Source organism: Pseudopipra pipra, chromosome 3 (assembly GCF_036250125.1).
Source record: "Pseudopipra pipra isolate bDixPip1 chromosome 3, bDixPip1.hap1, whole genome shotgun sequence".
Taxonomy (NCBI): Eukaryota; Metazoa; Chordata; class Aves; order Passeriformes; family Pipridae; genus Pseudopipra; species Pseudopipra pipra.
This window is the reverse complement of record NC_087551.1, coordinates 116,850,142-116,871,245: the sequence shown is the minus strand read 5'-3', so window position 1 is coordinate 116,871,245 and position 21,104 is coordinate 116,850,142. Positions and strand designations below refer to the sequence as shown.

At 58.7% G+C, this 21,104-nt stretch overlaps 3 protein-coding genes across 13 annotated transcripts in view; 2 read left to right on the top strand and 1 right to left on the bottom strand.

Moving 5' to 3' along the window:
• Nucleotides 1-332: 332 nt before the first annotated feature.
• FNDC4 (fibronectin type III domain containing 4) lies at nucleotides 333-11,058 on the top strand. 5 transcript variants are annotated; one of them, XM_064650880.1, is made up of 6 exons: nucleotides 333-509; nucleotides 5,716-5,831; nucleotides 6,347-6,551; nucleotides 7,387-7,476; nucleotides 8,720-8,853; nucleotides 9,534-9,772. In XM_064650880.1, the coding sequence occupies exons 1-6, from the start codon at nucleotides 437-439 to the stop codon at nucleotides 9,726-9,728; spliced, it is 813 nt and encodes a 270-aa protein (XP_064506950.1). In that variant the 5' UTR covers nucleotides 333-436; the 3' UTR covers nucleotides 9,729-9,772. The 5 variants fall into 5 exon arrangements, with proteins under 5 accessions (XP_064506950.1, XP_064506946.1, XP_064506949.1 ...); XM_064650879.1 differs by lacking the exon at nucleotides 9,534-9,772 and adding an exon at nucleotides 9,782-11,058 and having other exon boundaries at nucleotides 342-509; XM_064650877.1 differs by lacking the exon at nucleotides 9,534-9,772 and adding an exon at nucleotides 8,936-9,527 and having other exon boundaries at nucleotides 342-509.
• Nucleotides 11,059-12,716: 1,658 nt separating this feature from the next.
• Nucleotides 12,717-20,052, bottom strand: LOC135412276 (low density lipoprotein receptor adapter protein 1-like). 5 transcript variants are annotated; one of them, XM_064650873.1, is made up of 9 exons: nucleotides 19,903-20,050; nucleotides 17,997-18,139; nucleotides 17,380-17,492; nucleotides 16,387-16,501; nucleotides 15,957-16,029; nucleotides 15,425-15,537; nucleotides 14,433-14,482; nucleotides 13,489-13,529; nucleotides 13,023-13,325 (listed from the first exon to the last, which is right to left on the bottom strand). In XM_064650873.1, the coding sequence occupies exons 1-9, from the start codon at nucleotides 19,985-19,987 to the stop codon at nucleotides 13,168-13,170; spliced, it is 891 nt and encodes a 296-aa protein (XP_064506943.1). In that variant the 5' UTR covers nucleotides 19,988-20,050; the 3' UTR covers nucleotides 13,023-13,167. The 5 variants fall into 5 exon arrangements, with proteins under 5 accessions (XP_064506940.1, XP_064506941.1, XP_064506942.1 ...); XM_064650875.1 differs by having other exon boundaries at nucleotides 13,489-13,526; nucleotides 19,903-20,049; XM_064650870.1 differs by having other exon boundaries at nucleotides 12,717-13,529; nucleotides 19,903-20,052.
• Nucleotides 20,053-20,109: 57 nt separating this feature from the next.
• Nucleotides 20,110-21,104, top strand: part of IFT172 (intraflagellar transport 172) — a 36,062-nt gene continuing 35,067 nt past the window's right edge. For 2 of the 3 annotated variants that reach the window (XM_064650856.1, XM_064650855.1), the window contains exons 1-3: nucleotides 20,110-20,242; nucleotides 20,351-20,494; nucleotides 20,574-20,686. In XM_064650856.1, coding sequence (XP_064506926.1) covers nucleotides 20,204-20,242; nucleotides 20,351-20,494; nucleotides 20,574-20,686 — 296 coding nt within the window. In that variant the 5' untranslated portion in view covers nucleotides 20,110-20,203. The remainder of the gene's footprint in view (nucleotides 20,243-20,350; nucleotides 20,495-20,573; nucleotides 20,687-21,104) is intronic. The other variant, XM_064650854.1, reaches the window with a different exon arrangement.

Genomic DNA, 21,104 nt, shown 5'->3' with positions numbered 1-21,104 from the left:
GTGCTGGTGATCTGGGGGTACGGCTCGGGGGGCGGTGCTGGTGATCTGGGGGTACGGCTCGGGGGGCGGTGCTGCTGATCTGGGGGTACGGCTCGGGGGGCGGTGCTGCTGATCTGGGGGTACGGCTCGGGGGGCGGTGCTGCTGATCCGGGGGTACGGCTCGGGGGGCGGTGCTGGTGATCTGGGGGTACGGCTCGAGGGGCGGTGCTGGTGATCTGGGGGTACGGCTCGGGGGGCCGGGCGGCGCCGGCCGCTCCGGGGCAGGGCTGGGAGGCGGTGCCGGAGCCGCTGCGGTGCAGCTCGGGGGCGGGCCGGGCCGGCGGCCGTTCCGCCCCCCCCGCGCTGCGGCCGGGGCTCGGCCCCGCTCCGTCCCGCGGCGCAGGGAGCCGGGCCGGTGCCAGGGCTGCCGCCCGGCCGGGCCGCAGCCCCCGCCGCCATGGCCCGCGTCTCGGCGCTGCTCAGCCCCGTCCTGGTGCTCTTCGGCTGCGACCTCTGCCTCGTGCGAGCCAGTAAGTGCGGCCGGGCCGGGAGGGCACCGGGGCCACGCGTCGCCGCGGACCTGGCGCCCCCCGGGCGGGGGGACCCTGGCGGGCGCCTGCCCCTGCCGTGGGCTACGGCCCCCCGGACTCTCCCGCCGGTCTTCCCCCCGTCCCCGGCGTGGCCTTGGCCGCAGACCCCGGGCACCCCTCGGGCACCCCTCGGGCACCCCTCGGGCACCCCCGTGACGCCGCGGCCCCTGAGCCCCCCGTGCCTTCGGCCGTGCCGTGTCCCCTCCCCGCGGGACGGCTGCGGCCGCGCTGCCCTTCCCGGGGACTCCCCCGCGGGCGCTCCGTGACCCGCGGCCCCCGCATCCCGTCCTGCCCCGGTGGAGCTCCTGCCCCGATGGAGCTCCTGCCCCGGGAGGAGACGCTCCGGGCTGCGGCGGGCTGCGGCCGGCCCCGCCTGGCAGGATCCTGTCCCTTCCTGCCGCTGTTCGCCGGGACACCGAGCTCAGTGCGCCCAGGGCACAGCTGTCCTTGTGCCCCTTGACTCGTCGGGATGACTCGCTGTCAGCAGCCGCCTCCTGCTGTCAGTTTGCCCCTCGTCAGGTTACTGAGATATTAAATCGAATTGCGAGTGCCAGACGCGTTCTGCTACATTCTGCCGTGTTTTCCGTCTCTTTGCAAGATACGTGCTGACGGATTCAGGAAGAGATGCAGTCAGGGGTGTTAAAAAGGGGCCACTTATTTTTAGATGTGCGGTCTGGTGCTTACTCCCTGCTGCAGCAGTAAGTTGGGCAAACATCTGGGTGCCCTTGAGCCGTAGCCCCAAGGGCACGGGCCGAGGGGCAGGGGTGATCCCCTCTCCATGTCACAGCAGGATGAGGAGGGCACCGATGGAGCTATGCCCCGTCCCTCTGCAGCACCACATCTGCCAGCATCCCTCGTCAGGGGTATCTGTCCAGCCCCTTTGCTAACCCATGGAGCCGGGCTGTGTGGCAGACCTGGTCCCGTGCCCAGCTACCGACTGACCATCCCTCCCACTGCCCACCAGCCATCCCTCCTGGTGCCCAAATGCAGGCTTGCAGTGCTACTGGCTTCTGCACACAGCACAGGTCTTCCCATCCCTTAATCAGGCTTAAAAGGAGCACACTGCTGTACAGGCAGGACAAAACCTGCGCCAGGCCTTAAGTAAGTGACTGTGCTTTCTGTGGGATGCCCCTTTTGTAATACAGCTTTAATAAAAAGTGAAGCTGGACAACTTATAAATGATGCAGAATCATTAGTGGTTAATGCACTGAGCAAGGCTAAACAGTGGCACACTTTTCCCAGAGAGCCCAGCTTGGCTTTATAGCCAGAACGTGGTTATCAGAGAGCATGTTTTTTGGAGCCCTTGCATTCATGGATCTTTGTGGTAACAGCTCTGGCATGAAGCTACTCTGACCTCAGCTGCAGAGCTGGCTGGACGATGTTAGATGCCATGTGGGGACCATACACAAAGCTTTGTCCTTTGGAGGTCTTGTTGTAACAACTTTCAGTGAGGTCTCATCTTGCATATCATAGAATCCTGGAACGGTTTGGGTTGGAAAGGACCTTAAAGACTGTCTAATTCCACCCTTTCTGCCGTGAGCAAGGGCACCTTCCACTAGACCAGGTTGTTCCAAGCCCCATCCAACTTGGCCTTCCAGGTTAGGGGCAGCCACAGCTTCTATGGGCAACCTGTATCAGGGCCTCACCACCCTCACAGGCAAGTCTTTCTCCCCCATATCCCATCTAACCCTGCCCTCTGTCAGTGTGAAGCCATTCCCCTTTGTCCTGTCCCTCCAGGTCCTTGTCCAAAGTCCCCCTCCAGCTCTCTTGGAATTTTTAGGCACTGGCAGGGGCTCTGAGGTCTCCCCAGAGCCTTCTCTCCAGGCTGAACAACTACAGCTCTCCCAGCCTGGCTGCAGAGCAGAGGTCATTTGGATTAAGCATTGTCCCGTGTATCTAGGGTTAACTTCTCAGAAGTTTTGACTTCTGAGGCTTCCTGTCTTATCTTTTTCTGCCAGGAGTGCAAATCCCGTGTGCTCAGAAATGTATTTTCTGCAGTTCACTCAGTGTCAAGGAACACTGTTTTTTCCAGTGCAGAACTGCAACCTGGACACCAGGTCTCCTGTCACAGAGGTTCAGGGCTGCTGGCCTGGAGGCTGCACCAGGTGTGTTTGGGATGCATGAGGTCTGGCACACTGAGCCATGTGTGCTGTGGCTCTGCTGTGCCCCCGGATCCTCTCACCCTCCTGCTACCAGTGAGTGTTGCCTCTGCACGGGGCCTGTGCAAGCTCTGGCTCAGTACAGCTGGAGCAGTTCTGTCAGCCCCAGGTGGACCCAGCAGCATGGCTTGTGAATCAGTGCAGTGCCTTTGTTCTCAAATAATCGAGTGACAGTGCCAGGGCCGTGTCTCAGCATCCCCAGCCCAAAAACCTGGGCTGGGCCAGGCTGGGCTCCCTGCAGAAGCCTAGAAAATTCTTGTGCAGAGCTGGGAGCCTGCTACAAGCTCCATCCACAAACTTCTGTGTCACAGAGATGTCAGACCCTGTCTTTAATTTCCTCACATACACTTAAAGGCTGGGAGTCCAGTTGCCCCCATTGCGCATGTTCAGGACTCTTTTTAATTCTGTTAGATGTAAAAAGCCCCCTAATTTATTGCTGTAGATGTATCCTGTGGAGCACCATGTCCTGTTCTTGTCCCGAGGCCAGCTGGCAGGGTTTGGTCACATCCATAGTATTAAGCTCATGAGTTCCAAAGAGGGGGGCACATCACTGCTTCCCGCCAGGAATGGTTTCTGGCTCGTGCTAGCTCCCAGGCCATGCCCAAGAGTGGTTGGGACACATCCTGGTTGGTGTAGATCAAATCAGTTCTCGAACGAATCTCCACCACTGGATTCTTGGGCTGTTCTGACCCCACTGTGTTTGCTAGCACAGTGGTGCTGTAGGACAACTGTTCTTACACCTGAAGGCCAGCAGAACCATGCAGCCCCTCATACTCCCCCACTTTGAAATGCCTGTGCCTGGGACAGCACGGGGCAGTGGTAGTTTGCCAGCTGACAGGGTGCTGCCACAGCTGGGCTGTGAGCTGTGCAGCTGACCTGACAGTGGCCATGGCTGGGGTGGAAAACCAGACCAGGCCCAACAGAAAAGGACTTGGGGTGCTGGTCAACAGCAGCTGAACATGAGCCAGCATGTGCCCAGGTGGGCAAGAAAGCCAAGGGCACACAGGCTTGTGTCAGCAATACTTGGCCAGCAGGACCAGGACAGTGGCTGTCCCCCTGTGCTGGGCACTGGTAAGGCACCTCCAGTCCTGGGGGCAGTTTTGGGCCCCTCACGACAAGAAAGAAAAGAAGTGTGTTCAAAGAAAGGCAATGGAGCTGGGAAAGGGGCTGGAGCACAAGTCTGATGAGTGACTGAGGGAGCTGAGGGGGCTCAGCCTGGAGAAACGGAAGCTCAGAGAGGACCTTCTTGCTCTCTACAATTCCCTGACAGGAGGGTGGAGCTAGGCCAGGGTCAGGATCTTCTCCCAGATAACTAGTGATAGGACAACGGGAAATGGCCTCAAGTTGCACCAGCTGGAGGTTCAGGTTGGATGTTAGGAACAATTTCTCATTGAAAGAGTGGTTAAGCATTGGAACAGGGGTCCCAGCACAGTGGTGGAGTCACCACTTCTGGAAATGTTCAAGAAATGACTGGACATGGCACTTTGTGATATGGTTTAGTGGGCATGGGGTTATTTGGTCAAAAGTTGGAGTTGGTGACCTTGGAGGTCTTTTCCAACCTTAATGATTCTGTGATTCCATCTGCAGGGAGCTCAGCTCCTGTGCCCACAGAGTACATACACCTTGGGCAGTGGCCAGGGCTGGGGCCGTGGCTTTGGTCAGCCTGTTCTGCTGATGGCGTATGGGAAAGCAGAGTGCACGGGTACAGACATGGCTCAAGGGCTCCCTCTCATAGGCTAGTGATAAACCAGATCCCTGCTGGCAAAACTACAGAGAGACATTCTTTGTGGGATAAAGGATATTTGAGTGTATCTTTGAATCTTTTCCAGTTTTCCCGACTCCTGTTCTGAAAGAGAAGCACAGAACCCTGTGATATCCTTGTTCATGTTGTCTCCAGTGACCCTCTCTCCTGATGGTGTGTCAAACTTCTGGAGATACACTCAGTCTCATGGTCTCTCTGAGAACAATTTTTCGTATTTTCTGGGCTCTCCTGTCTGTTTTAATTGCCCTTGGCAGACCACAATCCCGAACTTCTCAGAGTGGGAACCACAGCCTTCTCCTGGTTTGATCTGGAGCTGGGTATTTTCAGATGTGAATGAATGCACTAAAATAGCTGGCCTGCAGAAAACACCTTTCCTTGTCACTCTGACTGGGGTTGTTGTTGATGTCACAGCTGACCTTTCTCTTGTTCTCAGGTGCCTTCTGGGGCTCTTTTTCTATCTGTATAAATCACAACGCTGACTTTGTGCTACATGGGCAGCTTGTAGAACAACACTGACTTGTTTACGAGAGTCAGGACACACGAACAGCAGCCTCAGTGTCTTTCATGTGCTGCTGTGTGTTATTTCAAGACAAAATTTGGCTTTGTGTGCAGGACTGCGTAGAGTCCTGCCGTGCTCTTAGTGCTGTGAAATCTCAAAGTGGTGATGGTCAGTCAGGGGTCAGTCAGGTCAGCTTTGTGCAGAACAGCAACGGCTGAGCATTGCTGCCAGCTTTGCAGCCAGTGGCACTGCACTGCTGGGACAGCCAGCTCTGCCTTCAGCATTGGCCTTTCCTCCACACCCTGGAGCAAGGAGTAATGCCAGGCAGGGGAAATGGCCAGATTGAGTTGCAGAGTGTGTTTATTCCAAGCTGCCCCATTTTTCTGTCACAGTCAGTATATCATTTCTGTGTCTGGGCTGCTTCCTACGCACTTCTAGGTGGTGTGCCAGGATCCGTGATGTGCCCATCCGCAGGACAGTCCCAGAGCTCTGTGCCTGCACACTCCTTACACACACAGCGGGCTGGCCTCATGCACCTGCTGTGCCACTCCTCTCCTGGGGACAGATTCACCAGGGAAGCTGCTCCCTGTAGCCCTGGCCAACATGTTGCCACAGGCAGGTGTTGGAGAGGCCCCATGGTGGTGTGCAGGGATGAGTGCCTGTTCTAAGACATCTTCTTTTGCCTCTTTCCTATGGCTCGCCTCGCTCCGTGCCTGGCTCATCCAGACAGGCCACCATCCCCTGTCAACGTGACTGTGACACAGCTGAAGGCAAACTCTGCCACAGTCTCCTGGGACGTCCCAGAAGGAGATGTGGTCATCGGCTATGCCATCCTACAGCAGGTATCCAGGCTCTGTCCCCAGGGGGCTGGGGACACTGATTACCAGCATGCTCCTATGTCATCCCTTTTTCCGCAGCCTGAGGCTCCTCTGGTACCTGCCCAAGGGCACCTGTGCTGCTGAAGTGCCCTTGCCAGGGCGCCCCATCTGAGCCATCCATCCTGGTGGGAGGCAGCAGACCGCAGGCTGCACTGGGAGTATTCCCTCCAGTAGCTTCTCTGTGATTTCTCTGGATAAAGATCTTGCTTCAGCCATGACATCATAACCCTTCTTCGCTTGCTTGCTCCACCTGCGCAGCCCTGGGTGATAGTGGCTTCTCCAGAGAGACACCTGGCCCTCAAACCATGCAGGGATGCTGCCTAGCGCAGTGCTGGCCAGCCTGGCCCACCCCAGGGTGGATGGTTGCCTGGGAAGGAAGGAATGAGGGCAGTGTGCCCAGCACAGCCCTGCAGCCTGGGGACTGTGCCTGTTGCAGCCAGGAGCAGCCTCTGGGGGCTGACAGCTCTTCCCTCTGGCAGCGGCAGGACGGGCAGATGCAGCGCTTCATCCGGGAGGTGAACACCACCAACCGTGCCTGCGTGCTGTGGGACCTGGCAGAGGATGCCGACTACATCATCCAGGTGCAGAGCATCGGCCTGTACGGGGAGAGCCAGGCCAGCAAGCGCGTCCACTTCCGCACCCTGAAGGAGACTGACCGCCTGCCTTCCAACAGCTCCAACCAAGGTGAGCTCCTTCCGGCTTGTCCAGGCACTGCTGCTGGGGCCACACCTGGAGGTCTCCGCAGCAGACAAGCAGGGATTCAGCAGCCAGTGAGGAAGGCGCTGCCCTGAGCAGCAGGCTGGGGACACACAGGGTTGTACAGGCTGCTGCTTTGTCCGTTGTGGCCCTGGTAATGTCCCCAAGCCCTGGTTTGCAGCCCTCCTGTCCCAGGTCTTGGCACCTATTCGGCTAGGCAGACTGTGGCCAGCACAGCTGCTGCCTGTAGGAAGCCAATACTGAACGGGCTCTCAGATCATCCAGCCTGCATTCTACCAAAGGAGAAATGACAGAGCCCCACGGTCTCCTTTCCGACCCATGTCCCTGTTGCCTTGGAGTTGCCTACATGCTGGCCCATGAGAGATAATCCAAGAGATGATGCCCAGAGAGGGCACAGGAGTCTGTCTCCAGCACTGAGTATGAGAGGGGGTCTTGAGTATGGTAGGGCAAGCAGATGGCTGACTTTCCTCAGAACTTTTCTGTTCAGCTGAGAGCCTTCCTGACCTGCCCTGGCCCCTGCATAGGGAGTGATCTCAGTGATTACTGGCATGCATTGTGCAGTCCCTATGTGAACGCAAACAAGCTGTTGGAATGACTGACTGCCTTTGTAGCAAGGATAGTTAATCTGACACAGGAAAGCCATAGGATGTATGTCCTCTCCCCAGCCAGGAGAGAGGATATCCCACACCCATCCTTGTTTGGGGGAAGTGGGTTTCTCTCCTTTGGAGTTCCTCAGATCCTCCAGCGTTGCTATGTGTGAGGGTATCTGTTGCCAGCCCTGCCTAGGGTCTCTTCTCTGCAGGTGACATCACCATGGAAGGGCTGGACAAAGACCGACAGCTGCAGACAGGCGAGATTATCATCATTGTGGCTGTGCTGCTCATGTGGGCCGGTGAGTGCCACAAGCAGCATTCTGGTGGGCTGGGGCAGAGGTGCAATCCAGGATGCACAAAGAGGATGTGGCTCAAGAGAGTGCAGAGGCACATTGATGTGGGTCTGGCATCCTTTCCAGTAAGTCCATTGAATCTCTGTAGAGGAGGTAGAGCCAGTGGGGTAAAAGGAGCAACCACAGCCACTGCTCAGCTATCATGGCCTGGAGTATGTGGAAGAGCAGGAGACGGTGTGGGACCCAGAATTACAGGGTGGGAGCATCCCACATGACGGTAACGAGTGGGTGTGTTGCTTGGGCCTTAGCTAGTGTGTCTGACATCTGAGAACACTGCTGCACTGGCTGGTGCAGCTGCAAGGTAGGTGATGTGCTCCTGTACAGCATGATTAAGGCTAGTGCTCCAGCAGACAGCAGGTTGCCCTGGAAGCATGGGAGCCTAGTAGGTAAGTCAGCTCCTGACTAGTCACATGCAGCTGCTATGAATGGGAAGTCATTGGTCCCCTACTCCCTTCCCAGGAAAAGTGGATTTTGTAGTGGTATATTGCAGGAATCTCTCCTTTTCCTGTCATTGACACTTTTCTAGTGCACTGGAAGAAAATACAAGACTACGTGGCACAGGTTGGTGTGTCAGAGTGCCAACAGGGAGGAGTCAGGCCCACTCTGTGTGTGCCTGTGTGTTATCACACACACACTGGAGTTTGACCAGCACAGTCACAGCTGGGGGCATCACTCCATACTCCTGTGTCCAGGGTCCCCAGGTGTGGGACATGCTGTGTGAGATGGGTGCTGTGAAACCATGGCAAAGTGACTGACTCTACAGCCAGTTTGCACAGACAAAGCCAAGGGCTGGTTTTTGTGAGAGTCACAAGCACTAGCCCTGTAACTTTAGTGCCTTGCTGGAGGTAGTCCAAAACCCATCCAGCTGCTCATTGACCTCACTGTCCCTCTCCAAGTGCCTGAGCATCTGCCCTTGGTGAGCACTGAGCATGTCCCGAGTGCCCCAGTGGCCTTGGCCACTTCCATGCCTGTCTGCCCGAGGAGACTGGCCCAGCCCCACGTGCAGAGGTGCCTCGGGTGGTGCAGGCTGAGACACGAAGGGTGTGGGTGTGCAGCACCCTGGGGAGCCCTGGGTGCCACTGCTCTGCAGCTGGGATACTGCAAGGAGGGGAGGCAGGCACGGCCAGTGCGAGGGAGTCCTTCATCCCATCTTTCAAGGGAGTCCTTCATCCCATCTGTCTTTCGGCAGCGGTGATTGCCCTGTTCTGCAGACAGTATGACATCATCAAGGATAACGACTCCAACAACAACAAGGAGAAGACAAAGCCATCCTCAGAGCACAGCACACCTGAGCGACCGAGCGGAGGGCTGCTGCGGAGCAAGGTGAGAGGGGAGGGCTGGCAGAAGGGATGGCATGTGATGTCTGCTGGGGCTTGTGGCCTCCACAGGTTCTGAATCTCTCCAGAAACAGAAACACTCCAGCTTACGCTCTCACCCTAAAGACTGAGGAGTTTTAGGGTGCAGTGAGTCCTGGTCTCTTCGGGGCAGTGTGTGTGCCCCATGGGTGATTGCAAGAGAAACACTGGAAGAGACAACAGGATATGTCAGATGGGATGGCTCTTGCCCGCTCTGTCCTGTCACTGTAACAGACCCTTCACCATGCCCCTCCAAGGCTGCACTTCTCCTGCACCAATGGACTGGTCTGGCAGGAGTGGACAGGCTGGGCAGCTGTTCTTGTGGTTCCTGCACTGGTCTGTCACTGCTTACTTTCTGCCTTCACCACAGCCTACTCCAGGTTATCACCACACAAGTCATTCCAGAGCCCTTTCCCCACCCTGATGGAGATGTGCCAGGCTGTGGATGGGAAGGGAGAAGTACTTTCCCTCAGCACCTGACACTTCTCCTTTGTTACCTGCCAAAGACAGTGATTTATAGCCCTGATGCTCTAATGGGACTGTGTGTTAGGTTTTTGCTTGTGTCTCATCTGCCGCCTCTGTCAATGGTGGGAACTCCCCTCACTGTGTTGCCTGACTGCCCCACTGATTCCACATCTTGGTTTCCAGCGGATGTCAGGAGCAGAACCTTCCTGTTGGGACTTCAAGGCCCCAGTCCCCCTCCTCCAGATTTTCCAGCTTCTTGATTACTCCTTGCCAGAGATCCCTCCTCTTGGATCCCTACTGCAAACTGACCCTGCTCTGCTGAGTTCTGCTGGTCTTGGTGCCTGCTGTGGGCTTGGGGGGCTCTGCCAAGGGGTCTGATCCCAGGGGCACAGCAAAGCAGGGCCTTAAAGCAAATTTTTCTCTCATAGAAGAAATCTCCCTCGGTCAATATCATCGAGGTGTAAGTGCAGCACCAGCTCTGCGTCTGGGGTCCTGAGTGTCCTGCTAGAGCCAAAGCAGGCCTTGGAAGAAGAGGCAGCACCAGGCGCCCAGCCTGGAACTCAGCATGCGATGATCCACGTATCAGAACTCCCACTTTGCCGAGGGCACCTGTCCGGGGATGTGCCTGGAGCTGGCTCCCAGTCCTGCATGCAGAGTGTGGCCCTGCCCATCCCGCATGCCCGGCCCCGCTCCCTCGCTGCTGCGGAGCTCGGAGCTGAGGCCGGGTGGGGGGCCACACCACCGGCTGGGGGGGAGCTGAGGGGAGCCGAGGGGGCAGTGCACTGGCCTGAGGGTGGCCACGTCCTCGGGCACCGGCTTGGTCAAAGCCCTGGGTGCAGCCGTGGCACTGGACGCCTGCCTGGAGTCAGCCCGGGACAGACTTTGCTCTCAGCTGCCTGTCTGGGCTCGGGGGGCTGCCTGTGGAGGACGGGAGTTGCTCCCCTCTGGGCCCTGAGGCTGAGGGGATGGGGCAGTGCAGGCATTGCCCCAGTGCTACCAGGGGAGCTGTGGCCAGGTGGCAGGAGTGTTTGTCTGTGGGGCTGGGCCCAGCCAGCACAGGGGAAGAAGAGTGGATTGCTGCTGGAGAACAGGGCTCCACTGCACTCTGTCATGGCCACACAGAGGGACTTTGAGGCCTCTCTCTACTACAGAGGACAAAGACACAAATGAGGATGAGAAGTGAGTGCTGGCACAGTGCCTGGCCAGCCCGCAGAGCCTGCAGCCAGGGCAGGGATTGCTAGTGAGAGCCCCACAGAGCTGGGAGAGGGGGCAGTGCCAGGGCATGGCTGTGGCTGCACCGTGTCTGTAGTAGGGCTCAGTGCTGGCACATTCAGGCTATTTGTGGGGAGCTGCTGAGCACTCTGTGAGCAGCACAATGCCTGTGCTGCCTGGAGGAGGCAATGTGGTGAGGCCTGCAAGGTCTCAGTTGGAGGGAACAGGCTGATACAAGGAGGCTCTCTGCTGCCCTGGCTGCTGCTCTCCCTCCATGCTCTGCTCTGCAGCCTGCCATGTGCTGGCCCTGCAGCCCTGGACTCAAGCATCACAGGATCCAGCGTCTTCCAGGAATAAACCTCCCAATAAAAGCACTTTCAGGACTCTTCCTTCCAGGTGCTGCTCAGCTCCTGCTGCAGGACTAGGTGGGGAAGGGATGGGATAAGTGACTCCTGCAGTAGGGTCTTTTCAATAAAAGCATCCTGGCTCAAAGGCAGCATTGTCCCTGCAAAGCTGCAGGTCTCGTGTGTGTCTGTGCACATATATGTGTATCAGTAGTTGTATCAGTAGTTGTTGAATATGTCTGTCTGGCCCTTAGGAGAAGACCTCTTCCTGCATGCTGGGCAAAAGCTGCAGGTCCTCCAAGGTCACCTTGCACCCCTCTGGCCCTTGAGGGAGAGCCAGTGCTGCATGCTGGGCCATGTTGTGCTGCTGGACCAGTGGCAGGCTGTCCCACTGAGGATGGCATCACAGCTGCGTCTCTGCAGAGAGCAAAGACATCCTGGCAGCAGGGCCAAGAAGGGGACAAGGCCTCACCCTGACAGGCTGCTGGCTGGAGGGGCCTGCACTGCTTTCTGCTCAGGTGAGGAAGGGGGTACCTGAGTGGGGATGGGATGCAACTGCTGCTGGGCTGTACCCTGGGCTGCAGGGAGCATGGTCGCAGCTCCAGAAAGACAAATACCTTGTTTTGCCCACTGGCTTGTTTTTTAGAGTACATTAAAAGAATTAGGGCTGCCAGGGAAATATAAGAGTAGGCACACACAAAGAATCAAAGGATCATACTACAGCAGAGATGAGGAGCTAGGGAAGGCACAAAAAAATTGTCAAAATGCACTGGTTGGGGCCAAATAAAAAAAGAAACACAAAGATCTGATATTAAATGTAAAAGTAGGATGTGGTATTGAAGCAAAAAAGACTTCCCCCACCCAAAAAAACCCCAAACTACCACTTCTTTCTCAGACCATGGCAGTGCAGGAGGGTAGGGAACTGCAGACATGGGTGCTAGAAGCAGAGGGCCTGACAATGACCTGCTGACTCTAACAACAGTTACAGGTTGCTATGTGCCCTCAGCTGAGGGAGGAAAGGTACGAGACCAGATTCAATATGTGAAACTACAAGTGAGAAAAACAGTACACAGCTCCTGACTGACTCATGGCACCCCAAGCCTCCCCAGTGCCAGCCTTCCAATGGCACCCCAAGCCTCCCCAGTGCCAGCCTTCCCATGGCAGCTGCCTGCGGCACTCGCTGAGACTGGCCCTGCCACCACGGCTGCAGCCAGGGATTGCTGCTTGACTGGGCTGTCAGTGCCAGCAGCCTGAGAAGGGGAGCTATGTGGAGATGTGACAGGAACCCAACAGTGAGGGCCTCAGCCAGAACATAGCTGCAAGCTGTTACTTGACAGAGAGACCAGATGTCCTGATGGCTGCAGCCTCCTCTGCTCTGTCTGGGGAAGGAAACCAAGTGCATGGCTTGCCTGTGCAGAGCACAGCTGGGGTGCAGCAGGGCAGAGGCACTCCAAAGCAGAACAGGCATGTGAGGAGAGGCTGAGACCTGCTGGCACACAGGGGCTCGTGTTCACCCTGGCCTCAGCATGGTCAGCATCAGCCCCCATCAGCGCAGGTGACATTCACAGGTGCTCAAGACACCAGTCCAGCACAGCCTGAACAGCTCCTCCCACGTCACAAGGGCACCCTGGGCCCCAGCAGCCCTCAGCACAGGGGGAACAGCTCCCTCACGGCTTGCAGCTGAGGAAGACATGGGAGCTCCAGGGTCCGTGAGCTCAGGGCACAGCAAGCCTCACCACACGCAGTGCAGCAGATACAGTACCCTTCATGCTTGTGCATGGCACCTATCCAGCACTCAAACCTAAACAACAACAGTAAAAAACTTGGTTTATTTCTCTATAAAGGCAGAGCTTTCCTTGAAAAAACCAGCTCGTTTCACTCATGAGAGGGTGTGGGGCTGAACTGCAGGGGCAAGGCCTTCCCCACACTGCTCCAGGCCAAGAGCTATTGCTCCCTGAGGATGTGCACTGGCTGCATCCAGCAGGCTCAGAGCACCCAGAGTGGTCCTGTGTGGCCTGGGAGCAGGCAGAGCGAGGAGCACAGGTCCCCCAGCCCAAGCTGGGAGCAGCTGCAGCTGTAGGCGGTTCATGCAGGCAGAGCAGGACAAGGAGTGAGTGTCACAGCCTGGGCACTCCATGGCAGCAGTGCCGGCAGCCCTCGTGCCCGGAGGGCAGTGCCAGGGTAGGGGCAGGCACTGGCTGTCCCGGGTGCAGGCACAGGGTGAATCCTGAGTGGCTGGTCCATTGTTGCAGAGATTTGGCTTAGCCCAGGGGAGTCTTGGGGCCAGCAGTCCTGGGGCCAGAGGTGGGGAGGTCTCCAACCCCTGCCAGCCCTGTCCAGCTGTCCGGGGGCTGCCCCAGGCGATAGCACAGGAGCTGTGCTGTAGGAGAGCACGCTGGGGGCACAAGAGGTGTTAATTCTGAAAAGAGAGAGGAAGACATGGCGGACCATGAGACATGAGGCTGGGAGCCCAGCACAGCATGGGAGGGGAAGCAGACCTTCCCAGGTGAGCATCAACCCCCTCCCCCTGCAGAGGACATGTTGGGGAACAAGCCAATGCAGCACTGAAGGAAGGAACTTACCTGCTGGGCTGTGGGCTCCCCTCCCCAGCTCCTCCATGCTGCTTTGGAAGAGAACACAACACCTATCATACCCCAAGCATGGCCTCCTGAGAGACACTGCACACTCCTGACCCCGACAAGGCAGGCAGCACTGGGCACTGGGAGTGCAGAAGGCCTTAAGCCCACTTGCTACCAAACTCCCTCCCCAGACCAGCCTGTCCTGAGACTGCATAGCCACATCTCCTTCCCATCAGGAGCCCCATGTCCAAAGGGCCAACACTTCCTCAGGTTGCACACACAGCTCCCGCCTGTGCATGCAGTGGTTCCTGGCTGGCACCAGCTCAGCTCGGGCTCAGCCATGTGGCACTGCCAGACCCCAGCTGGGTCCCACTGCCATGCACATGGAGAACAGCCACGATGAAACAGGCCTCTCACACTCTGCACTTCTGCAAAGACCTGCAGATTAATAGTCCACTGCTGGACTGGTTCCATCAGCTCCTCTACAGACACCATCAAGCTCAGACCACAGCCCCAGTCCATGCAGAAGTCAGCATGACCAAGCCTTCATCCTGGTCCAAGCCCCAGGGAAATCAGTCAGAGGAAGGGGACAACTCTGAGTCCCATCAGAGAGGCATGTCTGGACAGGCTGGCATCAACTAAGAGTGGCAGAAACAGAACAAGAAACATCTCTGGGTGCACCCTGGGGGTCACCATCTGTCCCCCACAGCTCCACTGCAAAAGCTGGACTGCAAGGTCTGTCCCTCCATAGCTCAGCCCCCTGTTCACTTGAGCTCTCAACTGACAGAGGCAGAGTGTGAAGCTTCTGCTTGGTCCCATTTAGCTCTCCTCCATGATCCCACCATGCCCATTGCCCCAGCAGTTCCCCTTGCATGGAGCAGAGAAAAGGAAACAAGACAGGGTGCATCAGAGAAATCTCTGAAAGGAAGAAGCAGCTCACCACCTACCCAGATAAGCTTTCACCGACATTATCATCTTCCTCCTCCTCTTCCTCCTCCTGGCAAGCAAACAAACAAAAAAACTACCATGACACCTCACTGCACGGGCAGGTCTCTGCCAGGAGTGAGGCCGGGCCGCTCAGAGCCTGTCTGGAGCACAGGGCAGTCCCCAGCCCCTTCACAAGACAGTCACTTCCCCAGACACAGCACAAAGGGTTCCCACAGCGGGAAAGACTTGGGAGTGCTGGACTGCCAGAACCCTCTGGGCTCAAGCACACAGGCACACGAGGAACAGACAGGCCATGGCTCATCCCACGTGCCCTCCAGCAGCAATGCCCCAAATGCAGGTGGTGAGCAGGGACCACACTGCCACAGCTGCTGACACAGCACACTGCCCAGGGACAGTGGTGGGTGGGCACACCTTGCAGTGGGAGGGCAGGCAGAGACCACCGTGAGCAGGCTGCACGCAGGTACAACCCCAAGCACTGCCAGGCTGGGCCTGCACTGGAACCATGAGGCCAAGGACCAAGCATCCAGAGTCTCCTGGGCAGGGACATAGTGAGACTGGCAACATGGCAATGCTGCAATTGCTGTGGCCATGCAGGAGACACAGTGCAGATGGGCAGGGCTGAGCCTTAGCCCAGGCTGGCAGGATGGTGACCCAAGGGTCCTCTCGTTCAGAGGCAGCTCTCACCCTAGCCATGGCACCAGGTGTGCAGCACAGGTCCCAGCTCCCTGTGTGACAGGGCCAGCAGAGCAGGGATGAGGCTGCAGCAGTGCTGGGCCTGACAGGAGAGCTTCTGGAGCAAAGAGCCCGAGGAACCACAGCTGCTGTGCAAGCACAGTGCTCTTCCTCATGTCCGCTGCCACGTGTGATGGGGGCTGTGCAGGTATCGACAGGGCCCTGGGAGGGCAGGAGGAGGGAGCTGCACAAGGATCACTCTGTTCCTGCCCTAATTCCAAACAGCCCTGGGCATGGGCCAGACTTGCACATACTGTACCCCAAACTGGTGTCTGAAGGGAGGGCTCCCCTGGGGGGCTGGCTCACGGGGTCTGCCGGGCTCACTGCTCTCCATGACACATGAAGGGTGAAAGGGCTGATCCTGCCTAGAGCCTGGGACAGGGCAAAAGCAGCAGAGTTAGTGCCTGCAACCTGGAAAAAGCCCAGCTGGGAATGTACAGGCAGGACTGTGGGCAAAGGACAGGGAACCCCCACTGTGCTGTGGGGAGGGTGCAAACAAGGGTGGGGGAATCAGTGCTTAGGGCAAGTACCACTGGGTCCTGAGCAGGGCTACAGCTCAGCGATGCAGAGCAGTTCAGCATGGGGAGCAGGGATGCCTCCCACCCCACCCCAGCCAGAGATGGGGCAGTGGCAGAGAACACAGCCATGGGGACAACACTCTCCCTGCCTGGTGTGCTTTATCAGCCAGGCAGTGAGTCAGCGCCCCTCCACACAGCCCAGGACAGGGTCCTACACCAGAGACCTTGATCCTAGGGCTATGCAGAGGGATACATTTGAGAAATTCCTCCTACCTGCATGTGTTGCTTCCCAGAGATCCAGTGCCATCTGGAAGGCCTGGGCCACGGTCAGAGTCACAGCCTGTGCCTATGTACATGAAGGAGAGGGAACATCTGCTTCCATCTGGGCCCTCAAGCCAGGCCCTCTGCCATGAAATCCCAGACCCCCCAGCATCCCTCACTGCCTTTTCCTGCAGAATATACAGATGGAAAGCCAGAGCTCACTGCTATGTCTGTCTCCTCCTGGAGGACAGCCACCCCCAAGAGGAGACCCCCAGGAGTTGAGACAGGAAACTACCCTTTGCTCACTCCCTGCACACCTGCTCCCTGGCTCCAGATCCAGCTGAGATGCATAGAGGGAAGGGCCTCTCACCAAAGAGGCAGAAGGTAGGGCCTTGTTCCCACCCTTACCTCACAGAGCCAAGAGCAGAAGAGAAGTGCTTACAATCTTCTTCTTGGGTGAGAGGAAGGCATGGCACTCTAGTGCCCCACTCTCCTGGCTCTGGGCAACGTAAGCGAAGACTTTGTTCTGCAGCTTGTCTGTTGTGCAGTAGGAGATCCTGTGGAGAGAAGAGCTGTCAGGGCACTCTGGGGCCTCAGCACAGGGCATCTGCTGCACTCCCAGCACATCAGCAAGCACTGCTGACAACCTGAGGCTGTCACCTGCCTGAGCTGTCCAGGCAGCCCAAACCCCTAGCAAGGGCCTGAGACTGCTTGGCACCTGCAGCAGGTAAGAGATCACTGGATCCACAGGCATTCTCTCCTGCACCACCCAAGTGTGCTCTGTGGTCCTCTGATGCCCAGATCAGCCCAATGTGTGAATTCAAGCATTGAGATAAGAGGAGCACAGAAGGGTGACTGCTTCCAAGGACACAACTGGAGGTCAGGCAGAGGGATGGTCCAAATTTTACAGCAAAGAGATGTCCTGTCTCTGTTTCCCATCTAGCCACCAGTCTGCAGCCACGCTCCCCTCACACCCAGCACCCACAGACACCCAACCCAGCCAAAGCACAGCTTGCAGCAGGAAAAATCAACATCAGCTCTCATAGGAACTACTTTTAGGTAGCCCAAATAAGCCACGCTTTCTGGCATCCTTCAGCCAGAAGGGTAGTCCCAGCAGTGGTGGCAGACATGCAGTCCTGTCCTAACTGTGAGGCTTTCCAACCACCAGCTTCAACATCCTGCTGAATGCCAGAAGAGACAAGCAGGGCACAAGGAGACGATGGATGGGCAGATGAACTCAAGGTCACCCAGGACCCTGCCTGCACTCAGCCCCAGGCAGTGCTGGGAGCACAGCAGGGAGAGGGCACAGGCCTCAGGGAGCCAAAGGAAGACCTAAGCTTGAAGGTATTGCTGAGAGTAGGCCCAGCCCTCCCTGTCTGCCCAACATCTCAGCTGGCTGCTGGGGAACACCTGGGCCCCCCCACACCATGCCCACCTGTAGATAGAGACGTTCTCCACCATTTCCTTTGTGTCTGCATCCTGCAGAGAGATGCCCCTCGGAGACACTGTCAGAATCACCTTCTGGAACTTGCGAGCTCCCACCCGTGCCTGGCAGTGGGAAGACACCAGTAATCTCTGCAAACCTGGCAAGGGTCTTCACCTCACCCCCTTGCTGGAAGGAGCCTCCCACACTGTACAGTGTCACCCACTTGGACCCTTGCTGCAAAGGCTCCTGCAGTAGAGATGGGACAGCAGAGCCTGGAGATCAGGCATGCCCTGCACAGAACACTCTTGAAATCTCTTCACACTACTGCCATGCACACAGGAAGGGACAGATCCCACCTCCTCCAGTACTTCACCCTCTCCTCCGTGCTGTGGCAGGCACAGCTCTGCTCCCAGCTGGGTTCAGGTGTGGGAGCAGGTGGCGGGGACTGTCCTGCAGGAAGGCTGCTTCCCCACAGCACACAGGCAGAGAACAGCAGCCTCCTGCACACCACCCTACTCCTGGAAAGGGCATAGTCCCTGGAGCTCAGGGCTAGGACACAGACACTCTGGGCGTTCAGGGGCTGGGCTCTGACCCTGGAACAGCAGGGCCCCGGGGCTGAGTCTCACCGTGGCCACAATCCTGCGAATGGCAGCGGCAGCCATGTCTTCTCCTTTTGGTTTTTCTACCAGAGTCATGCCTAGATACTTCAGGGTGAAGCACATTCCCTCAAGCAGTGGCTCCTGCATATCGGCCCAGGTCTCAGGAAGCTCTGCAAAGACAAAACCCCACAGAAGCCATGTGCCAGCAGCCTCACGGCTAGTGCCCACAGAGCCACCCCGCCTTGTTGAAGCTTCAGAGCTCCCCACAGCAGTGCTGCTCCCTGACCTCGGCAGGACACTCTCCTGGCTCTGTGACACTCTCATAAGAGGAACAGAAGAAGACAGTTCACCCTCAAAGCTTTAGTCCTCCAGCCCTGGATGTGCAGGCTTTGTCAGCGCAGGCAGACAGCTCCTCCATATCTGCACACAACTGAGGATGCTACAGTGCTCACTGCTGTCTGCACAAACCTTGTGTTCCTGGTTCTCATTTGTTTCGTTACAAATAAAATGTTCTCAGTGGTGCGTCCATCTCACCCACCTGAGCTGCTGGCACACCTCAGGAGCAGCAGCAATCAGTGCCACACGCAGATCAAAAACCCCAGGTTGCCCCAGTGTAAGCAAAGCAGGCTGCCAGGGAAGGGGCAGCTTGGCCAGCACTCGGGATCCAAGCTGCAGTAACTAGGAAGCAACTGCACCTCAGAGACGCTGTGTTAAGAAAGAGCTGGGAATTGCCTCAGTATGTACTGTTCATGCTAAGCTAATACTTTTCAGGGTTATTTTCACCTCTTCCCTGGGATTAGCTCCCTGAGCATTACTGGCACACTTGCAGAAGGGTCCAACTCATAATTGGAATAATCTGAACCCACAGGGAAATCAGGAGACCTTATTTGCACAGCATACTCCTGCACAAGTGACAACTACCAGGGAGCCTGCCTGGTGCCATGCAGACACTGGTGACCTCCACCCCAGGCAGAAGAGTCCTATGTCACTGAACTCTGAGGACTGTCCATGCATGCCAAGGTGAGCACTGCTGCTCCAAAAGCCTTTGGGCAGCTGTGACTGAGAACAGCCAGACACAGCCCTCCCTTGCCACGGGGTGCCTGAGGGGTCATGAAATCATGGAGTGGTTTGGGTGGGAAAGGACCTTCAAGCTCATCCAGTTCCACCCCCTGCCATGGGCAGGGACACCTTCCACTATCACAGGTTGCTCCAAGCTCCGTCCAGCCTGGCCTCGAACACTTCCAGGGATGGGTCCGCGGGTCGGACACGCGGACAGACCTGGCACACTCGCTGCAGACCGGGGAGGGCTCCGGTGCAGCCCAGCGTGTTCCAGCGCTGGTGCGGCCGCCCGGGCCCGTCAGCCCCCGGCGCGGGCGGCCTCGGTTCATAAGTGGCGGCAGCCAGGGGAGCGGGCAGGGAGAGCCTGGCGAGCGGCCGCAGCGCCGCTGTGTCCCCTGCCCGGCAGTGCCCGGCCCCTCGGCCCGGCCCTCCAGCCCCTCGCCCTGAGGCTCCACGTCCCGGCGCAGCCGCACCCGCACCGCTCCCTTCGGAGGGCAGCGGCCGCATCCGAGACCGACCGCGCCGAGCTGCGAGCTCCCTTCCCGGAGCGATGACCGGCCCCTGCCCGCTCCGCTCCCGGAGCGATGCCCGGCCCCTGCCCGCTCCCTTCCCGGAGCGATGCCCGGCCCCTGCCCGCTCCCCGCCCGGAGCGATGCCCGGCCCCTGCCCGCTGCCCGCCCGGAGCGATGCCCGGCCCCTGCCCGCTCCCCGCCCGGAGCGATGCCTGGCCCCTGCCCGCTCCCCGCCCGGAGCGATGCCCGGCCCCTGCCCGCTCCCTTCCCGGAGCGATGCCCGGCCCCTGCCCGCTGCCCGCCCGGAGCGATGCCCGGCCCCTGCCCGCTGCCCGCCCGGAGCGATGCCCGCCCGCACTCACTGCGCCGCCGGCGGAGCCCCAGGCCGTGCCGGGCGAGGCGCGGGCTCCGCAGCACTGCGCGCCCCGCCGCCCGCAGCGCCTCCATGGCGGAGCCGGAGCCGGAGCCGAGCCGAGCCAAGGCGAGCGCTGCCGCTGTCGGCGGGGGGGTCGGTCCCCGCGGGCTCGGCGCACTCGCGTCAGCGCGGCGCTGGCGCCGGGGTTGCTGCGGCAACGGGGGTGGGCCGAGGCGGAGCCGGCGGCGGCAGCGGCAGCCAGGCGGGCCCGGGGGACCCTCCCGGCCCCGGCCCCGGAGCAGGGCGCGATGCAGCTGCGGCACGTGCGGACCCTGCTAGCCCCGCAGGTCGGGCTGGGCTGGGCAGGCCGGGCCGGGCCGGGTCGGGCTGGGGAGGAACGGGGGAGCGGGCCGGGCCCTCCGGCCGTGTGCCCGCTGAGCTGTGTGTGCCCGCAGGACGGGACGGCTCGGGTGACCTGCATGGCCTGGTCCGCCAGCAGCTCCCGGTTCGCCGTGTGCACCGCGGAGCGCGTGGTGCTGCTCTACGACGAGCAAGGCGAGCGGCGCGACAAGTTCTCCACCAAGCCGGCCGACGCCAAGGTGAGGGGCCCGAGGCCGGGCGGCGCCGGGGCTGCCGGGGCTGCCGCCCTTCCCACGCTCACACCGACTCTCTCTGCAGTACGGCAGGAAGAGCTACGTGGTCAAAGGCATGGCCTTCTCCCCAGACTCCACCAAACTGGCCATCGGGCAGACGGACAACATTGTCTACGTGTACAGGATCGGCGAGGAGTGGTGAGTCTGCGGTGGGGTCCAGCACGCTCCATCCCGCCCTGCTGTGGGCTCCCCGGGCCTATCCTCTCCCTGGCACACTGCAGCGCCCATCACCTGACTCGCAGGGAGTCACCCAGGTGTCCGTGGGGAACAGCAGGTGAGGTTTCCTTGGCACAGCCCCTCTGGAGCCCTGTCAGTGCGTGCAGCCATCTGGAGCCTGGGCTGTCTTCCCCTGTGTCACAGATGTGTAGCTGTGGCACACGCCTGCCCCACTGCAACTTCATTTGCTGGCATGAGTTGTGCTAAATACACAGAAAGGCAGATCACCAGAATTTTGGAAGCTCAGAAATTTGGGTTCTTTTTGATGTTCTACCTAAAGTTGTGATAAACAAGCAGCATGCAGAAGTTCAGCAGCTTGTGTTTGGGAGTACCAAAGCAG